This window comes from Myiozetetes cayanensis, unplaced genomic scaffold (assembly GCF_022539395.1).
Source record: "Myiozetetes cayanensis isolate MyiCay16 unplaced genomic scaffold, myiCay2020 scf12, whole genome shotgun sequence".
Lineage (NCBI taxonomy): Eukaryota > Metazoa > Chordata > Aves > Passeriformes > Tyrannidae > Myiozetetes > Myiozetetes cayanensis.
Window position 1 is genome coordinate 14,115,773 of NW_026086826.1, and position 20,965 is coordinate 14,136,737.

Sequence of the window (20,965 nt, forward strand, 5' to 3'; positions counted from 1 at the left end):
GTTTCATAGTTCCTAAAAAGCTCTCCCAAGAGAAAGAGAAGAACTTCCCCAACTTGGCTTGGGGATAAACAGGTAGAATCCTTCTTAGGAGAAACTTGACATGATCACTTCATAGCAGTAACTAGGAATGCCAATTATAGACTCAAATTTTGATTGCACCCATTACTGGCAAAAGAAATCATAGGTAAGTAGTTCTTCCTGAAGAGTATCTAAACATGCAGATATAAACAGCTAAATGCATTTGAGTTCGGAGTAATAAAATTGGGCACTTCATATACTTATCAGTGTTTCTTAAAACAGTGATAAAAGTTTTTTTTTAAAGATGTCATCATCCACCTGGCCTTCTGCATTTGTAAGGTAACAACTGAACTGCTTATTGTACAATCACTGCTAAGAGTCTGATTCTGCGATGATGTAAAAAATAATTTTACCATAGATTTCAACGGTCACATGACAGCACTTAATACTGTGGTCACATGAAAGAAAAGTACTACTTTGGTTGAAAAATAAAGATCCCACCTGTCAACAATTTGACCCATCTATTGTAAAGAATCAGACTGATGACACAAGTTAAAAGACCAAAACTTTGAGAACAATTTGCCTTTGCCATTTATAAATGCTGAAACCCTGAGGAATCCTTGAGATTCCAAGAAGAGTAGTTTAGGATATCTATAGCTCTGAAAAATATACCTGCAGGCTAATAAATAAACTGTTACTGGTAAAGACAACAAAGTCAAGACAATGACTATTACAGCAATCTAATTTGAAAGGAAAATCATATTATATATGCTGCACTTTCCGTTTTGTAAATCCTTACATGATCTAATAGGGGAAAGAACTTTGCTTTCCAATGCAAGACTAGAGCAATTGCTCAAGACTTCTGCAAATGTAGTAACACGATACACACTACCACTAACAAAATCCACATGTGCAAATGAGATAAAAAAGAAGTAAACACACTCATGAAACAGCTCAAATAGCAAAAATTCCAGTCAGAATAATTCTTCAAAACATCACCCTCCTCCCTGAAGTTGAATAAAAAGAATCACCCTTTCTTACCCTTGGAACATGCTTTGAAAATGAAGTTTAAAAATTATTTTATTATGATAATACAACACTTGGTATCTCCTGTTGTGACTTTAACAGAGTGTTCTTGCTTACAAATGACAAGTAAGGAAGCATACATAGCTCTCACTGAACTCTATTCAAAAGGTATTTTCCCCTTCCTGAATACTGTGTTCCTGCTCTTCTTTCAGAATAATACTTCCACACCTTTTTCTACATCAGTGCTGAATATCTATGGTCCTAGGCCTACTCTGTCTCTGCAGTAGCCTGCAAAACCATTTGAATTCCACAGGAGTAGAAATAGGTTCTCTCATAAGTTAAATGATTTCAGACTCACCAATTTAGTTTCACCTCTGAAACACTTTCTCTGTGGCTTGTTTTCCCTCCCTAAAGGCTTTTTCCCCCCCCTTTTCTTTTTTTGAAGGAACACAAGCCATGGATTTTCCTTTAGCCAGATCAAGGTTCAGACCATGGCAGTGAATTAGAAAACAGGATTTTCAGAGGTGTAAATATGTCACACAGCACGCCTGTGGTAGCGAAGTAAAGGCTGCTTTACCAAGCCGTGTTTAGCCATTTGTGTAACTCGGCCCATTGCAGGAGGCCTTCGGGGCTCCCGGAGCTGCAGCCTCCTTTTAAGGGGGGGGTTGTTCATTCTGCACGTTTGTTTTGCCATGGAAATCTCGCGCACACTGGAAGAGGAAATCGATTTTGTAGCAACACCTTCAAACAGGCTAAGAGGCTTTGCAAACGCCGTGTCCCCTGTCGCAAATACATCACCTTCCAAGGAGCAGTTAAAGCAGAGCCCGACACCCAGACGAAGTTCTGCCCCCGGTGACCTTCCCGGGCGTCGGCTGGCAGGACCAGCCAGGGCGCTGCCCCGGGAGCTGCCGCTGCCCGCACCCCAAACACGAGCAGCCCGCAGGTACCACAGCCCCACGGGCTCCGCCTCCGGCCCGGCGGCCCCCGGATCCCCACATCGCCCCGCGCACCCCACGGCCCCCGGCCCCGCACATCGCCCCGCGGCCCGGCCCAGACCGCGCACCTGCCGCCCGGCCCCGGCTCCGCTCCGCCCCAGTACGCGGACAAAGCGGCCACAACGCACCTGCTCCCGCGGCTCCAGCCCTGCCCGCCCCCATCCCTACACCCACCGGCTCCCTCCCCGAACCGACCGTCCTGCCTGCTCCGGGCCGGGTGAGGTGCTCTGGCGTCCCGGGGGCTCCCTCCGGCACGGGGGACCCTGCGCCCCCCGCATTCGCCGAGGGAAGCAAACTCCGGCCGGCTCTGGCCGCCGCTGCCCGCCGGGCGGATCCGCGCTGTAAACAGGCCGGAGGGCGGCACAGGCGCCGGCCGCCCCCGCCCCAGCACCGGCGCTCGCCCCGCCGTGCCCCGCGCTCACCGTAGAGATAAGCGGAGGCTTCGCCCTTCCTCGCCATCGTCTCCCGGTGCCCTCCGCGCCGGCGCTGCCGGGGTACAGCCAGGGGCCCGGCGCCTCCGCCCGCCGCTCAGCGCGTTCTTTGTTGCCGTGAAGGCATGAGAGGCGGCGGCGGCCGGGCAGCCTCCCGCTCCACTCGGCTCCGCTCCGCCCCGCTCCGCCGCGGCCGCCCGCAGCACCGCCCGCACCCACCCACCCTCCCGTCCCGCCGGCCCCGCCGCGACGCCTGCGCCGACCCGCGGGGGCGGTGCCGGTGCCCGGGCCGCGGGGAGGGGGGCGGGCGAGGGGCGCCGGCACGGGCCGCGCCTCGACAACTTCGCCGGGGCCCGGAGGCAACTTCGGCATCCCGGGGGGCCGTACCTAGCGGGCCGGTGTCCATCCTCCCGCCCCAACCGCCGCTGTCCGCAGCTGGGTGCGCTGCCCGCCTGTGCCCCTGCCCTGCGCAGAGCCCGGAGGTATCGCCGCTGCTGGGAAGCGGCCGGCCGGCCCTGGGGCCGCTCGCCGCCCTCCCGGGCCCCGCCGGGAAGCGCCTCCCTTGGCGGAGCTGTCCGTGCCGCCCGTGCTGAGCGCCGGGCGGGCAGCGGCCTCGTGCCCGGGCGACCAGTTACACGGGCCCCCGGGGCCGGGGCAGGGAGAAGCGCTCGGGTGTGACCACCGACAGCCGCGCGTCTGTCTCCCGACGGGGAGAAACGTGTTGTTTCGAGGTGCGGACATTTTCATAACTCAGTCAGAAAACAGTTTCAGTCCTGACAAATACAGATTTCTGGTCATAAACTTTCCTTCAGTTGTCATCCACCTCCCTTTGTTTTATCTGAGTGGGGCAATAGCCACTTAGGAGCAATTAGTCTGATCGCTGAGTTTCTTTCACAGTTTTGACAGCACAAATCATTACTACAGCAAGGGACACTGTATTCAGATGTCACCTTGCCATTAGTCTGTTGTCACTAAGTAAAACACACAGAACATTTTGTATTAGAAAACATTCTGAAATGACAGAGGTGCACCTCAAGGCCATCATTTACATTTTCAGACATGAGCAGTTTGAGAAAAAGTTACTTTCCAAGGCTTGCAAATAAAGGTACCCTTTCAAAAGCTGGCTTAAGACCCTCAAAAACACATGATTCTTTTATTTATGAGTAAATTAATGTACATAGACCGTGGAGGTTGCAGCTATGCATGTATTGAAATGTAAACCAATCATATATGTGTTAGTAAGGGTATGTGCCTCCTACACAGTCAGTACATCATCAGGTCTTGCAGTGCTTGCTGCCTTGGCTAGTTTCAGAAAAACTAAATCAGGCACATGTAGCACTTTATCCATCCTCCCAGAGGTCTCAGTCCAGGCCAATTGCTCTAATAATTACTGAATTTCACATATGCAGTTTTATCTGCTAGTAGAGGAAGTACTGAGAGGAGGTATTACCCCCTCCCCCCTTAAATTGTGAGGAATTATACTTTGAAATACAATATTTTTGTTATATTTTAAAATTAGTACTTGCTTCTTCCAGTCATCCCACTTCATCAGAATATTACATGGGCAGAGATTACGATTCTGTGCAGTGCTGGTGGTTTGCAAATTTAATGAGAGGTTCTTTCTTAACCTACTCCCCCTATCCTCTTAAGCCACATACTTAGCCTAGCTACCCAAGATGCGTGTTTCCACCTCATGTGGAAAATGGATGACACTCTTTGCTATCTAAGAAGAAATCCTGATTTCATCTCAGTGATGATGATGAGGAGAACAATTCAGACAATCTCACCTATGGAAGAAAGAGCTTCTTGTGTTCTAAGACTGAGTCAAACGTGAGAAAAGCAGCATAGGACAGCTTTGTAAGAAGGAAGGAGGTGTGTTAATGCCTTCTGGCTCATTCAGATAAGACATAGCAACCTAAAGGCAGCAGGGCATGACCAGAGTTGCTACTCAGAGCTGATGTAGCATTCTCAGGGAAGTCTCAGTATTGTTCTACAGCTCAATGTTCTTCTGTTCCCCTTGTGCAGAGGGATGTATCTATATATAGCCTATGTTCAAGAATAAACATTGGAATCTCAACAGTAAAAAAAAATAGGTAATAATATAGCCTGTTCTAAAAATAAATGTATCAGATATCACAGGTATCACATACTAGATATACAAAATATACATTATATGTAATACACAGCATATACAATGACTATATTGTGTCTATATTATTGTGTATATATTATGTAGATTATATAATATAGTACCTATTTATTATATATTGTATTTAACATATGTAATATTTAACACATATCTCTCTCTATATATCATAGAGCATATGCTATATTTAACAGAAGATAGATTGAGACAGAGAGATAGAGAGAGATAGATAGAGAGATGTAGGGCTATGACTCACAAACAGAGATAAGGTTTTGCTTACACAGCACTGACAAAACACTTCCAAGTTCTGGCAACAAAAAAATACTCACATGCACTCTAGTGAAGGGGTTTTTTTATTTATTTCTTTTCATTAGACTTTATAGAATATAAAATTATTATTTTTATGATTTTTAAAATATTAAAATAATATATAACATTAGGAAGTTAATGTAGAATTCTCCAGGAGAAGAAGTAACTTGTGACTTGGTTCTGACTACCAGAACCAAGGAATAACTTAAAAATACACTAAAATAAAATAGAAAACTTGCTAAAAAGAATTCAGAGGGTTAGAATAGTGCTAAAAGATACAAGACAGTTATTCAAATGCATAGAAGGCTATGTAAGGAGACCACTTTGAGAGACAGCACATCATCTTTGCATATTCATGTTCACAATTTTTCTCTAGTAAAAGTGATCAGAGGAATACTAAATAAGAAATGTGACACAGTAGTAAGAGTTTGAGAAAATAAAGACAGATGCTGTATTTCTTGCTGCTGTGAGAAATGCCAAATAGTCTAAATACACCTTACAGAAACTTCTATCTATTGTCACTCCTTATGTAAATAATTTTGAACATCACAGTTCAACTGGATTAGGCTTTGACAGATAACCTTGCCATCTTTCATACCCCTCTCTTCCTAAAAACTTAGTAGACATGGACCACCTGGGCTTTGAAGTTTCCTCTCTGGACTGGCTTGGTAAAAATTATGTTGACAACACATTGCCAAAAAAGTTCTCATTCATTTATCCAAGGAGATATGAAGAGAGGCAAAACTACCTGAAAACAGTGAGAAGGAGTGGAGGAAGGTGAGCAAGGGTGTAGCTTCATAAGCACAAGCTATGTTAAACAGTGACCTTAATGAGCAGTTGGTTCTTGTACCTTACCCCAGTTGCTCCTGTAATTTAGCAGAGATGTCCTTGAATACCTTTGTCTTGGCTCCACGCACTCTTTCCTTCCTTTTTCTGGAACGTCTATTCTTTAACCTCTGTAACACTGCAAGAGATCACAGATAGTTTAGAGGCTTTTTAATACATAAGCTTGCTTCCAGAAAGTACACACATCCGTCTTCAGAGGCAAGTAGCAAACTTCATGTGCAAAAATGCTTCAAGTGTAAACTAAACCTGGAGAACAGCAAATCTTACCACCACGTATTCCTGACTCAATTTCCTCAGTTTGACAGTTTCAGGCAACAACCTTCCCAGACTCTGTCTACATGAGCACTTCAGGTCAGGTCAGGAGTGTAGTTTTGAGGTGAGTTTCCCAATTGTCCCCACTTAGTGTGCCTCATCGGATTCACAGAGAGATTTCAGAGCACATGTACTGATTTTTTTGGATTAAAATTACTGGAAGACATGATCTAGGAGGAGTGCATCCAACATGTTCCAACCACTTACTAGGGGGCACTCTGTCAAGCCTGAAGTAAAAACCCTTCAAAATGTTTATCAGGTCTATACAACCATTTCACTGTATAAACCCAACAGTATTTCATTACTTCCTAATGTCAGCATTCCCTCAGTGTACTGATTTATTTGGTCTCCCTGCCTTAGGGATGTCCTCAACTCCATTCCAAACTGTCTCTTCACCTCAGTGCAAAAAAGAGCTTATTTACCTTTTAAAGGGCTATGTATCCTAATCTCAAAGGCATACAGAAATAATATAATATCTAATTTCTGAGCACTGTAGTATTTGAATCACTTCCTGCAGCTAGTACATATGCTTAGTGTATAACATCCTTATCAGTCAGCTGGGATTGTTTGCTACCTCTGAGAGCAGATATTACCTATGACATCAGCTTTTTGTACAGATTCTCAGCCCATCTACCCATCTTTAGAATTCTGGGGTGTGTGACATCTCAGAATATGCACAGTAGAATCCATGCTGCATATCAAAAATTAAAGTTTTAAAAGCTTCAAATGAGATTAATATATTTCTTTATGTATCATCACAACAGATGTTGCAATGATAAATAAGCTGAGAAATACAGAGATATTACATATACACAAAACACATAAATAAATAATGTATAAACAGCAAATGGAGTGCTCAGCAATTAAATTCCCACACTATATTCAGAAACATGGCCTATGGAACAGAATCCTTCATAAAATGGAACACAAAATACAGACTTTGAATGCTGATATTTAAAAGCCCTATAGCTATATATTGCAAAGGTATGGTGCATGTTAAACAGGAAGAACATATAAAAGTCTTAAAGAATCTTCAAAAATATTTAAGTAACAAAGTTACAAATTATGGGTAGTTGAGTAAAAGGCATAAGCATAAAGTACAGGGAAAAAAATCCACTTATATTAGAGTGAGAAAATAGCAGCCTGTGCACTAAGTTAGAGCTGTTCACATACCTCCATTTGGGAAACACCTGCAGTCATGACAGTAGGAAGCCTATAAAACAATACAATCAGCTTGTTTTTAGTCAGTTAATAAATATGCCCCAAAATAACTTCTACATGGCTGGTTTCCTATCAAAGTGTTTCTTCAGTATTAACTACAAAATCAGTTCTCTCAACTGTCAGAAACAAAACAAGGAATTAAGAACCAAACATAACAAGGCAATAATGGTGCAAAAATATTTGAGACACCTTACTCTGTATTATTATGCAAAATAAAATGGTATCCAAAAACCAGCTTCCAGGAAGGTACTTTATGTTTTGTTAATTCTGTTAAAATGTCACACTAAAAAAAGTCGTTCATAGAACTCTCAAGGCAGCTATTTGTCCTGAAAGCTTTATTTTAATAAAACCCTAAATAACACTGCTGTACAACACTGAAACAAAAATATTCAAAACAGTGTATTTTACATACTGCAGGTAACTTATAAAATCATGACTTTAACATACAACGAGAATTGAGAGCACTTATAAGCACATTTTATGTAACTATTAACACAGTTCATAACAACTCCTGCGCACCAAGCCCAGTCACCCTATTCCTGATACACCTCCAAAACAGGAGTTTATGATTCCCTGAGGCGCAAATTACAGTACAACAGCTCACAGGCGCTCTTCTGCTAACAGGTGGATGATGTAGATGCCTGGAGCCAGCCCACGAGACTCTGCACACAGGCAGCAAAGCGGCCGAGCCTGGGGCCGCCTTCCTTTCGGCCTCAGAAAGTGAAACACAGACGCTGCCCGTGTTGGTGCGGGTGGGCCGCTCAACCCCTCCTCGCCCCCGAGCCGGGCCGGCCGCAGGACGGAGCTCTCCCGCCTGGGCTGGGCTCTCCCTGCCCGCGGCAGCGGGGCGGTCCGGCCCGGGCCCGGCCTCCCCCGGCTCAGCGGGCGGACCCCGCGGCACCGCCCCGGCCGCCCGAGCCCCGCCCCGCCGGAGCGCCGAAACCCCGCCGAGATGGCCGCGCTGAGGGCGACCCGGGTGAGTGGCCCGTCCGGGCGAGCGCTCACAGGACACGAGGTCAGGAGAGAAGAGAGGGCCGGGCCGGACCGGACCGAGGCGCTGCCGGCGCCGGCGGGCAGGGGGCCCGGGCGGCAGCGAAGGGCGCGGACCGAGGGAGGGCGAAGGGCGGAAGCGGCGGGGCCAGCCCGGGTTCCGCCGCCGGGACAGCTGCGGGCACAGGGGCAGCCCCCAAGGGCAGAACCGGCGGGGCTGCTACCCCTCTGCTGTGCTGCTTCTCCCGCCTCGCAGTATTATCGCAGAGTTTATGGCCGTAATCCTCACTGTCCCAGTGGGTGTTGCCATCGGCTGTTGTGAGCGGAGTTGCTGCACAGCCCTGGAGCTCCTCATGGGCCAAAGGCCGCGCCGTGCCCAGGCTTTGGAAAAGCACTGTGTTTGTCTGGCACCTCCCACGTACCGGCGGTGACGGCTTCAAAACACCGGGGTTATAGTTCGGCGTATTTTATCCTTTAGCATACTTAGCTGTACTGCCTATGCTATTTTTTAAAAATATGTGCAATGTATAATAGTTGGTTTTCTAAAGTACAAACTTTCTCCTATATTGAACCACCAATAATCTCACAGTTTAAAAGTAGAAAATAAAAAGTATTCAAAACTCACATATTACCTGACACGTTATCCCAGCAACAAACTACTCCTGATAACTCTTTCCATTTTTACCATGAGATATGTGAGGGAGGATCAAGGTTGGTGAGCCTTAGCTTGTCATTGTTCTGTCATTTTCTGTGATGTGCATCTTGTCAAACAGGTTCCATACTTCTTTGGGCATTAAGGTAATAAACATTGCATCACTTCCATGCATAGTCTTGTCATACCCTTTTCCTGATAGCACATTATTCCAGTCTCACCACATTGACAATCATATTTGTGATTCTGACAGTTTATGCAAAAGTGCAAGAAAATGCAGTAGGAATTGCATCTAAGCATCACTAGGAGTAGTTTGTCACTGAATCTAACGGTTCCTCAGAGTCAAGCAATAGGAAGGTTGACTAAGTAGACAGATAATCATACAAATTCTTACATGTAGGAAACCTTGATACTTTGTCACTTGATCAGTCTTGCAACTTCCAGGTACATATCCCTCCTATCCATATTTCAGGGGATTGCAGAGGTTTTCCAGAGTAACCTGCAGTTCTTGTCTTCTAGAGTTGCCAGTAAAATTTCTGTGGTATTCTTTTACATTACTACCATTAATTCATTTTTTTAAAATGTTATGAAATAAGTGACTGATCTGATCACACTTCTTAAAATTTTTTCTACATTTCCACATAAGAAGATCAAACCTTTTCTTAGTGTTTAGGCTAATTTGGTTTTGCAGTATTGATTTGGGTCTTCCTAAAAATTTATCCCATTACATATTTTTCATTAATTTCTAAAAATTTCAGAGATTTATAACTCTTGAAGAGAGTAAACCAGCCTTTTAAAATTAAATTCAGACATGTTTTTGTGCAGTATTAAGACATTTTGAAAGTAGCTGTAGCAACAATATTGGTGGGTACTAAACTTTAAAAAGCAAAGAAAATACTTACAGTGAAAAAGAATAAATTTGTGATAAGTATTAGGAAGGAAAATAAACGTCAGATAGTCTGCTGTGTTCTCTCCCATTTGGAGTATAGTAACAATAATGACCACATGTCCATGGCACCAGCTTATTAAAAGAAAGCAGAGATGAGTCTGGGACATTATCAAAATATTCTGATATATTGGTTAATAGGTAGGGTGTTTTTGCTAATGGGTAGATAGGATATTCAGTAGAGGGCCAGAAAATCAAGTTTGATGAGTATGTGTATAAATGAAAGAAATATATATTGCTGTGTCTCTGTGAACATAAATTTTAATCATGCTTATTTATTTATAAATAATCAAATGCACAATAGTTAAAAATGTATAGGGCAGCTCACCCACCCTCACTGCATTAAAGCCTCACAAGGTAGCCAATAATTCTTTTATCACTGTAGTAAATTATATTGCATCTGACTCTGTTCCTAGAAGAGGGATTCTACATTGAAAGTTGTGCTGCAGGCAAACAAGTAGCTTTAGGAGACTCGAGCTGTAAAGATCTTACACCTTATGTTCTTTTCTTCTTTAGCAAATGCTTCAAACCATTGCAGGGCATGGATGGAGGTCACATTCTAGTAAACCTGCTCAAAACTTACAAATAGGCAAACCCGGAGCTGGCTTTAGCTTTGGTAAGTAATACAGCAATTACGGAGAAATTGCAGAGTTAAAAAGAAATAACATCCTATATTGCACCATGAATTTAAAATGGTGTTTATCCTAAATAGATTTCTATTAATAAAAAGTTTGAAAACCAAAATTACTTTTGTCCTCAGCTCAGGCAAGGCAGGTATGTGTGTAGTGTTTTTAAGATTTTCTTTTTTGTTTTAAACTCACATCTGTCTTTTTTTTTATTGCCAAAGTGTCTTAGCTTTGAATAATTATTTCATATTGCTGTTTACAATGTTGAGGTACCTAAATGTAGTCATGGTTGAACTTGGTTATAAAGAAATGTAAAAAAGAAAATTCACCCTCATCTTGGCATATTATGTACCTAAAGAAAATTGAGTAGGTCAGAGCTAGATGTTTGAAACTGAAGAGTCAGGAGATCTTTGGATGACCTCTGCCTCTTTCTGCATTTAATTAACACAGCTATTCTTCTTGTTTCTTTTGGTAATACATCTTATGTTACACAGTCCTCTTTACTTCATTTTCAATTTGTGGATAATCAATTTTGTGGATAACTTCATCAGATGCAACCAAGTGCATTGTAGGTGTTGATGAGAGAACAATGAAGGTTTTCTCCCAGGACGAAGAGGAAACTGAGTTTTTTTGCTTCCTGGACAGCCCCAAAAAGTGGTGGTTTGGGTTGTCCTGGAAGAATGCTCTTGTTTTCTCTTTTATCGTAGTCCGACAACAGGTAAAATTAAAGACAGTAAAGAATTTGCAATTATTTTTCATTTCCTTTTTTAAAATAGAACTTACTGATGAACAGAAGGAGTTTCAAGCTACTGCTCGTAAATTTGCTGTGGAGGAAATTATTCCGGTTGCTGCACAATATGACAAAACTGGAGAGGTAAATCTACCATAGTGTAAGGGAAAAATTGGACAAAACCAGACTTTTATCTCAACCTTTAAAATTTAAAGTTTTGATTGTGGTGAATCAGAAGGTGATTTTTCCACGTCTATTTCAGTATCCTGTTCCACTTATAAAGCGGGCTTGGGAACTTGGTCTTATGAATTCACATATACCAGAAAGCTGTGGTAAGTAAACATTCTTTTTAATCTGTAAAATGAAACAAGATGACATTAGATGAGATTTATATCATCTAATGAGTATTATCATATGAGTAATTATGGATTCTGTATCAAATAAATAGTTGCATACTTGAATAATCTAAATTTAATCAGTAGGCAGATTTACACATGCAAGTGTTACTAGGTGTGGATGTAATCAGGAGACAAATTAGATAGATTATGGTTTAGCAATTTATGACCAGATTTTTGTACCGTGATTACAGCTGTCTAATGTTCCCCTGGTGCACTGTGTCAGCTGATGAGGCAGAGAAATTAGAAGGTCATGTTTTGTTCTAGTCTCTGATACAGGCTGGAGCAATTTAAGAGTTTATCCCAGAAGGACAGCTTTTCAGTTTAGGTTAGGTGCAGTACAGCAGAACTTTGGCAGTGCTTAAGTATATGAGTAACACAGACAAGCAAGATATGCTAGAGAAGGGTTTTAATTTAAGGAAGTAATGTCTCAAAAATCACTGGAGTTCTCTGAAGTAGCTAGGAAGTGTGAGAACAAGGGATCCCTGTTTGATAGAGAATGCTTGAATTTCCAAAATATGTTTTAAAAATCATCAGGTTTCATACTGGAAAGATTGGTAACACAGGCTTGCTGGGTCATGTGCTGTTTGGGATGTCTATAAATAAACACAACAAGGGGGGTCAACACAAAGGTGATAGAGTTACTCAGTGTAAAAAAGATGAGACTGGTGCAGAGAGCTGCAGGAGAAGACCATGAAACAGAGTGCCAGTTAAAATGGCAATGCCATTCCAGAAAGGAAAAGTCATGCATATGTGAAGGGAAAGAAGCAAGAAAAAATGTATCCTCTGCACTAGTTACTGCCTCTCAAAAAAGACATTTTGGGTTTTATCATAAATAGCTCTGTGAACATTAGCATAATGCTCAGAAGTGGTCAAAACTATAAAATTTAAAGTCAAAGGGATTCTTTTGGAAATTAAAAAAAATACAGAAGGCACAATTATGCTGCTGCCTGAATCCAAATTTTACATGCCTTTTTAATTAATTATATAGTCAAATCCTTCCACCTCAAAAGAGTATTGGGGAAATGAAAAAGGTTTCTAAAAGGATGACAAATATCATAAAAGTTGTATCTTCTCTGTGAGATGTAAATTCTATAGGAGAAATTAATAAAATGTCAGTGTCATGGAGAGTGTGAAAAGGGATTCATAGTTGACTGTCCCTTTCAATATAATTAGAAGGCATCAAATTATGTCATCAAATAGAAGTTTCAAAACAAATGAAAAATGATGGTTCTACATGCAATGTGTAATTAATTTGCAAAACTTACTGCCCCTGTAGGATATTGGTGGTAAAATTTATATAGATTCAAAAAGGCACTGGAAAAATTAATGTAGTGAGTACCTGTCAAGAGTTAGCCTAACAAAGATACCAAAGAGGTATCTTTGACTGAGGAAGTCACCTGAAGGCTCAGGAAAATACTTCTGAGGAAGTGTAATTGTTGCTGTATTTGTATGTACTTTCCATAGTGTTGGCTTCTGTCAGAAACAGATTACTGAGTTGCCTGTCTACTAATATGGACACTTCTTTAATTTTTTGTTCCCAAATGCTGTAGGCTCAGGAGCCCTTTCTCTACTTCTTAGGAACTCTTAATTCTCAAGTGTACAGTACTAAAAAAATTAAAGTGCTACATTCTTGCCACTTTGTGCACCTTGTCCCACATGAGTCAAACGATAACCCTTGATGCATAATTTTCAAATCACCTGTTACTCCTCTGACAAAGCTTTATTTAAAAAGCTGATGTTACGTCTAATCAAACACGGTACACAAGCAAATGTATGTGAGGGGAATACATTTCTGTTAATTATGTTGTGTAAATCACTAATATTGATATGTTATAATTTAAATGCACTTGAGTAAATGACATGTTTCACCTGTAGGTGGCCTTGGCCTTGGCACTTTTGAAGCTTGCCTTATTACAGAGGAGTTGGCCTATGGATGTACAGGGGTTCAAACTGCCATTGAAGCAAACTCCCTAGGGGTAAGCTCTGTATTTTCTTGCATCCCTTAAACTACAGTCTGTGCACTTGAAAAACCTGGATTAATGGTCTAAATGTTTTCTTTTCAGCAAATGCCAGTTATCATTGCAGGAAATGAGCATCAGCAGAAAAAATACTTAGGAAGAATGACAGAGGCACCACTCATGTGTGTGAGTATAACTGCTACACTGTAAAATGTTCCTAAACCTAATAATATTACTTCTTCCTTTTTTTCCCCCATTTTTTCCTTTTTTCCCCCCCTTACATGTACACACAACTTAGCCCTTTTTGATTTGTAAACAGTGACATTTACTGAAAGTCAGCTAATATCTAATGAGATACATCCAGTAAGCAAATAGAAGATATTACTTGGAAATCAACCCCAACCCAAGTCATTTACCAAAAATTAATACGTTTTATTTCCATTTCAAGAGGGGATGTAGGCATTTAAGACACTAAACTTGGATGGGAATGAAACTGGGAATTTATGGTCTTAAATATTACATATGCAGTACTTGTTACATAGAAAGAAGTAAAGAGTCATGTACAATGTATGTAAATCTGTACAACTAAGCCCCCTAAAATGAAGGACTGGGTAAACATAAAATGTTACTCAGTGCTCTTATTTTCAGATTTTAAAGATCTTAGGCTTTCATATCACAATTTTTGAAGCCTGAAGAAGTAATAACTTAAGGGTTACAGAATGTTTCTGTTTGATTAAAAGACAATTTTATGTATCATTATGGATTTATAAAGAAAATTAACCCTTATGTGTTTGAATTCTTGCTCAGACAGCTGTTTTGGGGGGTTTTTTTGTGTTGGGTTATTTTGGGGTTTTATTGGGGGTTTTGGTTCATGCAACATTTTGTGTTTTACCATGCAGTTCACTTAAACCTTTTACAGATAGTTTGATGCACATAATCTGCATTAATTTGTGGTTGACTAAAAATAGAACTTTTATTTCCCATTTTAATTTCTTTCAGGCTTACTGTGTAACAGAGCCTGGAGCAGGCTCTGATGTGGCTGGTATAAAAACAAAGGCCGAGAAGAAAGGAGATGAGTATGTTATTAATGGTCAAAAGATGTGGATCACAAATGGGGGGAAAGCAAACTGGTATGTTAACTATTAACTGGTGTCATAGTTTTTTGTTCTTATATAGTGGCTTTACCCTCCGCCCCCAGTTAAATTCTTAAAAGACTTGATATAAATCTGAATGTTCATTATATTTCAGCAGACTGTGTTTTAATCTCTGAGCAGTTTATCAGGATAGCAAATAAAAATGCAGTCTTGAGTGCTGTGCAAATACTAAAAAGGAAAATGAGTGATGACATGACAACTCCACATTCAAGAACGGCCTCTTGAATCTTGCTGCTATCAAAATTAAATATGATTCTACTAGAAACACCTCCTACTCCTAGTGAAGCTAGAAACACTGTTAGATCGTGGTGTTACTTTTTATTTTATGAAAACAAGACATTTTTCATCTGTCAAAGATTCCAGATATTGTTGTGTTTGTGGAGCATGCTTTTACAATATAAACCTCTTACATCATGTCTCATATCACACTGAAATTTTCCTTAATTCAAGTGGAAAAAACTTTATACATTTATCCAGAAGCTGAATTTTCTAGTCATTTACTTCCTCATTGAAGGCAGATCCATCAAAGACAATCTACCATATCTTTTGACATAACTGAATACCATTTAATATGATTTACAGCTGTTTAATTTCAAAGAGAAATACTTATTTACAATTTACACTTAGAAGAATAAAATCAAGATATTTTAAATCACATTATAACATTTTACATCCAAGAATTTATTTCCTAAGCATTAATTTTTATGTACATGCTGTGAATAGGTTTCTTTTATACTATTTGTGAAACTGGTAATATCATAAAGACTTGGAATACATGGAAAGGGTAGAGAATCTTTGCATGTTGATCTGAAGTAATTTTATTCAATGTTATTAAATCCTGAATCTTTGAAACTTCTACTGCCTTGCTCCCTCTCAGTTTATTTTTAGAATGGGCAAGGAAAGTAGGTTGTTAACTTACACTCAGAATTTATTATGTGGTATAAATGTGCATAAAAGCGTTCAAAATATTACCTAAATGTATCTGGTTGTTAATTGTGAGGATAAACTGCATCCATCTTCTTTGGTTTACACTAGGTATTTTTTGCTAGCACGCACCGATCCAGATCCAAAAGCTCCTGCAAGCAAAGCCTTCACTGGATTCATTGTGGAAGCAGATAGCCCTGGGATCCAAATTGGAAGAAAGGTGAAGACTGTGCTGCTTATTTGACAAGCAAGGAATTATTGTTCAGTTCTAAATCAGTAATGAAACAAATGCACCACTAAAGAGAAAAGAATGTTACACAACTGAACATTTTCATATGCTCGTTTACAACCATCTTTTCATTTTCAACATGCAGAAACTATTCCTAAAACACAATTTTAAAGTTATTAGTTCAGATAAAGAGTTGTTCAGAATGGTCTAAAGTAAGATGACTTTGAACAGCTGCAAAAGACTCTTCGAGAACTTTATATTGGCAAGTACCAATAAATGAGAAGTGTAATGCATTGAAAGGATAAAAAGCAAGTTGGACAATATCAACCATAAATACACAGGCAGTGAGCTTTAATTTTAGCTACTGCTGGTCAAAGAAGAGGCCTTAGAGATACTAGGACTAGTTCTCTCTTTAAAAGTAAATACTATTTAATAGTAGGTAAAACTTGATGAACATTAGGAAAGGAATCTAAAAACTTGAAAAGCTCATTTATTTATTAATTTATTTGTAGTATACCTGCACTGCCTGCATATTACATTGGTTTCTTTTTCCACTTTAATCTCAAAGGATATAGTTGAACTAGAGAAAGAGAAGAAGACTGCTTACAGAGACTGAACTGATTTGATATAAGGAGAAAGTAAACTGCCCAACTTAGACAAATGAGGGGCATGCTGGTCTGCAAGTACAAAACTAGTATTTGTTGTGTATATGGTAATTTTTAGATTAAGTGTTTTGGGGAAGAAAAAACATACTCTATGCTTTGAGTAAACTAAAGAATGAAAACATGTTGTACCTTTGAATAATCCAATTTAGTAACATCTCTGTAAATTTCCACTTCAGGAAATGAACATGGGTCAACGCTGCTCAGATACGAGAGGGATTGTCTTCGAAGATGTGAGAGTCCCAAAAGAAAATGTGTTGATAGCTGAGGGTGCTGGCTTTAAAATCGCAATGGGAGCTTTTGATAAGACCAGACCACCTGTAAGTATCAGAAATAACTCGGTTATAAAATACAGCAGAAAATACAGCAGGAATTTCTGATTTTTTTATCTGGTGCTGTATTCAATTCAGGTAGCAGCTGGTGCTGTTGGATTAGCAAAGAGAGCCCTTGATGAAGCTACCAGATATGCTTTGGAGAGAAAAACCTTTGGGAAACCAATTGTTGAAGTAAGTGTGGGAGCAGAGAGAGAGAATAAAATAAAAGTTTATGTTTTCACACCAGATGTACTGCTACTGATTTTTAAAGGTTATTCCTTGATTTTTATATTTCCTTAATTTTTATATATCTCTGCCATTTTGGAGTTTCCAAATATGTAGGTCAGCACCCTGTAACTAAACTTAGCTATGTGGTAACTTCCAGAATTTTTTATAATTTATCAATAATGGTGGTAGAAACAGAAAAAAACCACTCTGCCCAAAACCTCAAAACTTAAGTACTAGCTAAGATTATTTAAGTTCTCCAGTGCTAATAAAGAGGGATTTTCAGGAAAGAAAAAATGAGATACATGAAACAAGACACATAGTATTAACACTAACAGAATATATTGCCAATCATGCTGGTTATGAGTTTTAAAGAAATATGAATGAGCAGCAAGGTAAATACCAATCTCATAAATAGGAAAGAACAACTTCATAATTCAGCATTTAATCCCTATGACTAAATGGATTTCAGAATCAAAATCTTAAAAAATCTAATTCAACACGCAATTCTGAGAGCCTGATGCATGTTCTGTAGAACTCCTCTCATACAGCTTACTGAGTTTGTTGAAAAAAATCACTGTATTAGGAGATGATGTCTTTCTTGGATGTCCTAGAATTTTAAGTGGGCGATATTAACGTGGTTTATTCTGTCCTAGCACCAAGCAGTGTCTTTCTTGCTTGCTGAAATGGCCATGAAAATTGAACTTGCTAGGATGGCCTACCAGAGAGCTGCGTGGGAAGTTGATGCTGGTCGCAGGAATACCTACTATGCTTCCATTGCAAAGGCATTTGCTGGTGACATTGCAAACCAAGTAGCTGCAGATGCAGTACAGATTTTTGGAGGAAATGGATTTAATACTGAATATCCTGTAGAAAAACTAATGAGAGATGCTAAAATCTACCAGGTAAGTAAAAGAGGGAATGTGATAATACATAGATTTTATATAATATAAACTAATGGCTACTTACTTTAAATAATGATGTACACATATTAAAAAAAAAAAAGCTCTCAGGATGAAAAGAATAATCCCCAAATTTAAAGAGTGAGTCATTCAAATCAGGAAATTACTTGCATAGAAAAGTCATTCCACTGGACCAAACCTCAACCCACATAAGAGAAATACTATTTGTTTGTTTGTTTGTTTGATTGATTTTTTACCCCTCTAACGGTGGAATTCTGCAATTCTTGGACTCTCAATGTTAGTTAGCTATAATAGCTGTCATTCTTAAGATTGTATGTAGTCTTACAGCTGATTTCAAAATGAAAACTGTTATTACCACTAGCCAAGAGTTTATTTTTCTCAGTTTAAGGAAAGACAGCTGCTATGGTGGGATCTAAAGGTTCTTATAACTAACTGCACTCCTGTGAGTGAGGCAGTGAATGATTAATTGAATTTTATGATTGGGCTTTTTTTCCTGTCAGGTTGCATGCTTTTTTAGAGAATGATGGTGAGAGTTGAAACTGTATTTGAAAGCTGATATCAATTTTATAGGATCCCAGTTACTTAGGTTTTTCATTACAGTGATCCAAAAGCGTGGCCAAGATGATTTTTTTAATTGATCAGATTAATCAGATTTAGTATTAAAATTTTAGTATTAATATATGAATTAAAATTTCTGTTCTACTTCATCCCCAAAAGAATTCAGGAAAGGCTTTTATCTTGCAATTATTGTTCATGTCTCTTGATTATACCGTGCACTTCACTTTGCTTTACTGTATTACTGCCCAGTTCCAGATGGTATATACTTTTTGCCTTATGTTTCATGCACTTGATTTTCCAACTTTTCTTTGTATGTTTGATCTTTTTCAGTATTACACAATTCTCTCATTGTGTTTACTGGTAACATTTTTACATATCCTTACTCTGCTCTAGATTCGTCTGGCTACAGAACTAGGCGACTTTGGTAGAAACTCTTAGTTCTGGAAAAGTCTGAGATTATGAAGATTATGTGTTTTGACGTCTTTACACTTGAGTTCCATGGCTATCTTCAGCAGCAAGTAATTTAGCACAATAGGAGCGGTTCAGTAGATTGCAGGAAGAGCTGCTGAGGCCCTCACAGCCACACTCCAAGCAGTTTGGGCAGGCTGATTCCACAGCAAGCCTGTTTGGTCCCTTGTAATGTATGTCCCCGATAGGCATGTAATTGTAAGGGTCCAGTTGTAGGCTTGGATCGTTGAGGCTTTCCTAGGGATTGGTAAGTATTTGGTGTAGGAGAAAACAGAGCTTTCATTTCAGTTGGCTCCAGAAGGCACGTGGTATTCACAAAACACAGTCTGCACTATGAACTGGCTGAGCATGGGGTAAGCAGCAGCAGTCAGAGAATTCACTTTGGGAATGAACAGCTCTTCTGAACCAGAACTGATGTGAACACCAGTTATAGTGTCCTATTTTCAAAATGGTCTGTAAGGTTCTTGGGAAGATTATTCCTATCAGTAAATGATAACGTGAATTTACCTGATTTTAAGCAATTTGCCAAACCAAGTTCTGGCAGAACTGGGAGCTGAAACATTAAAACCTATAAAACCTATAAACTCCATTGCCTCAGGCCTTGCATTACATTGCAGTATGGCCTCCTTTTGCATTGCAGCATCATAGGTGCTCTTTTGTCTATCTTTGACTTTGCTGCCAGCAAACAAAAAGAACAGAGGGATGATGCAGGAGGTCTCTAGAAGAAAATGTTAGAATGAACAAAAACACAAACTAAACTGTATGGGAGAGAGTACTAGTTAACAACAGGCAATGGCAATAAATGGATCAAAGAGGACCTAGGGTATGACCTTGAAAGGCTGGTCAAAGAGAATACAACACTTAAGCACAAGTCACCCCTTCCATGCGTGGTTTCAAATCCTACTTTTTAAAATCTAAATTACATATTTTCTTCCTCAAATAAGAGGAATGTCATCATCTGTCAGTTTATTTTCATGAGAGCCCTACTGAGTTATATTTCACTTAGCTCACTGTAATTGCTCTGTCACACTGGAATTCTTCCTGCTTTTTCTGTCTTCCTGCACATCCTAGTCCACCCTGGATTAGTGCTGTGGAGATTTACAAGTATAGATCTGTTAAAACCTTTTAAAAAATCATCACTTAACATTATTGCAATTCTTCTTTTCAGATATATGAGGGAACTGCTCAAATTCAAAGGATGATCATAGCTCGTGAACATGTTGGCAAATTTAAGGCTTAAAGAAATGTACACAGTGTGCCTGGCGCTGCTGTTCTGTGTTCTCATGAAAAAGGATGTGTGTTTCTCAACAGAATTAAAAAGGGAGAAAAAAATTGCCTTCAATGTATTTTTATTCTATACATTATTAAGCACTGATTCTGTTCTCCCTGTCCAGTCTTTGACTTCATTGCTGACTAACAAAGCTGGTATTTTGTAAACATGCTGAATTCCACGATGATTTGTTGTTCCTATACAAATGGGCAAGAAATGAGAACCTCACAATGTGGTTTTCTCGCAATGAAATAAGATGATCAGAATGTAATTTCTGACAGTCACTGCTGCATTCTAATAAAATATTTTTTAAGAGAACTGTGGTTGCTTTGTATTCGTTTTGCTTGTCATATCATTTACACTGGACAGCTTGCCCACGACACAAGTTCTGAAGCACGTTAATAGCTGTACTTCAGTTTCTCCTGTGCCCAGCAAGCAGCCGAGCAGCCTTTCCAGCTGAGCAGCAGCGGGCCTGCTGGTGACGTTGCAAACCAAGCAGCTGCAGGTGCAGTACAGATTTTTGGAGGAAATGGATTTAATACCGAATATCCTGTAGAAAAACTAATGAGAGATGCTAAAAAAGACGCCCTGTGCTGAGGGTTCAGATACTGTGCCTCAGTGACGGTACCACCTA

General features: G+C 40.0%; 2 protein-coding genes across 3 annotated transcripts in view; one reads left to right on the forward strand and one right to left on the reverse strand.

Moving 5' to 3' along the window:
• Positions 1–2,891, reverse strand: part of SLC44A5 (solute carrier family 44 member 5) — a 70,691-nt gene extending 67,800 nt beyond the window's left edge. Inside the window, exon 1 of one of the 2 annotated variants that reach the window (XM_050307522.1) lies at positions 2,858–2,891. In XM_050307522.1, the coding sequence (XP_050163479.1) occupies positions 2,858–2,876 (19 nt within the window). In that variant the 5' untranslated portion in view covers positions 2,877–2,891. Of the gene's footprint in view, positions 1–2,461; positions 2,649–2,857 lie in introns of those variants that run through there. The other variant, XM_050307521.1, reaches the window with a different exon arrangement.
• A 5,146-nt stretch (positions 2,892–8,037) lies between these two features.
• On the forward strand, positions 8,038–20,649 carry ACADM (acyl-CoA dehydrogenase medium chain). Its single transcript, XM_050307524.1, has 12 exons — positions 8,038–8,280; positions 10,409–10,508; positions 11,295–11,392; positions 11,511–11,580; positions 13,522–13,622; positions 13,710–13,790; positions 14,604–14,734; positions 15,794–15,902; positions 16,753–16,893; positions 16,984–17,079; positions 17,769–18,017; positions 20,230–20,649. The coding sequence occupies exons 1-12, from the start codon at positions 8,257–8,259 to the stop codon at positions 20,299–20,301; spliced, it is 1,272 nt and encodes a 423-aa protein (XP_050163481.1). The 5' UTR covers positions 8,038–8,256; the 3' UTR covers positions 20,302–20,649.
• Positions 20,650–20,965: the final 316 nt, after the last annotated feature.

Excerpts from the sequence above, each read along its gene's own strand:
- ACADM (XM_050307524.1), top strand. The coding sequence starts at position 8,257 with ATGGCCGCGCTGAGGGCGACCCGG. Across the intron at positions 8,281-10,408 it reads CCGCGCTGAGGGCGACCCGG|CAAATGCTTCAAACCATTGC; the intron begins GTGAGTGGCCCG and ends TTTCTTCTTTAG. Across the intron at positions 16,894-16,983 it reads TTGATAAGACCAGACCACCT|GTAGCAGCTGGTGCTGTTGG; the intron begins GTAAGTATCAGA and ends TATTCAATTCAG.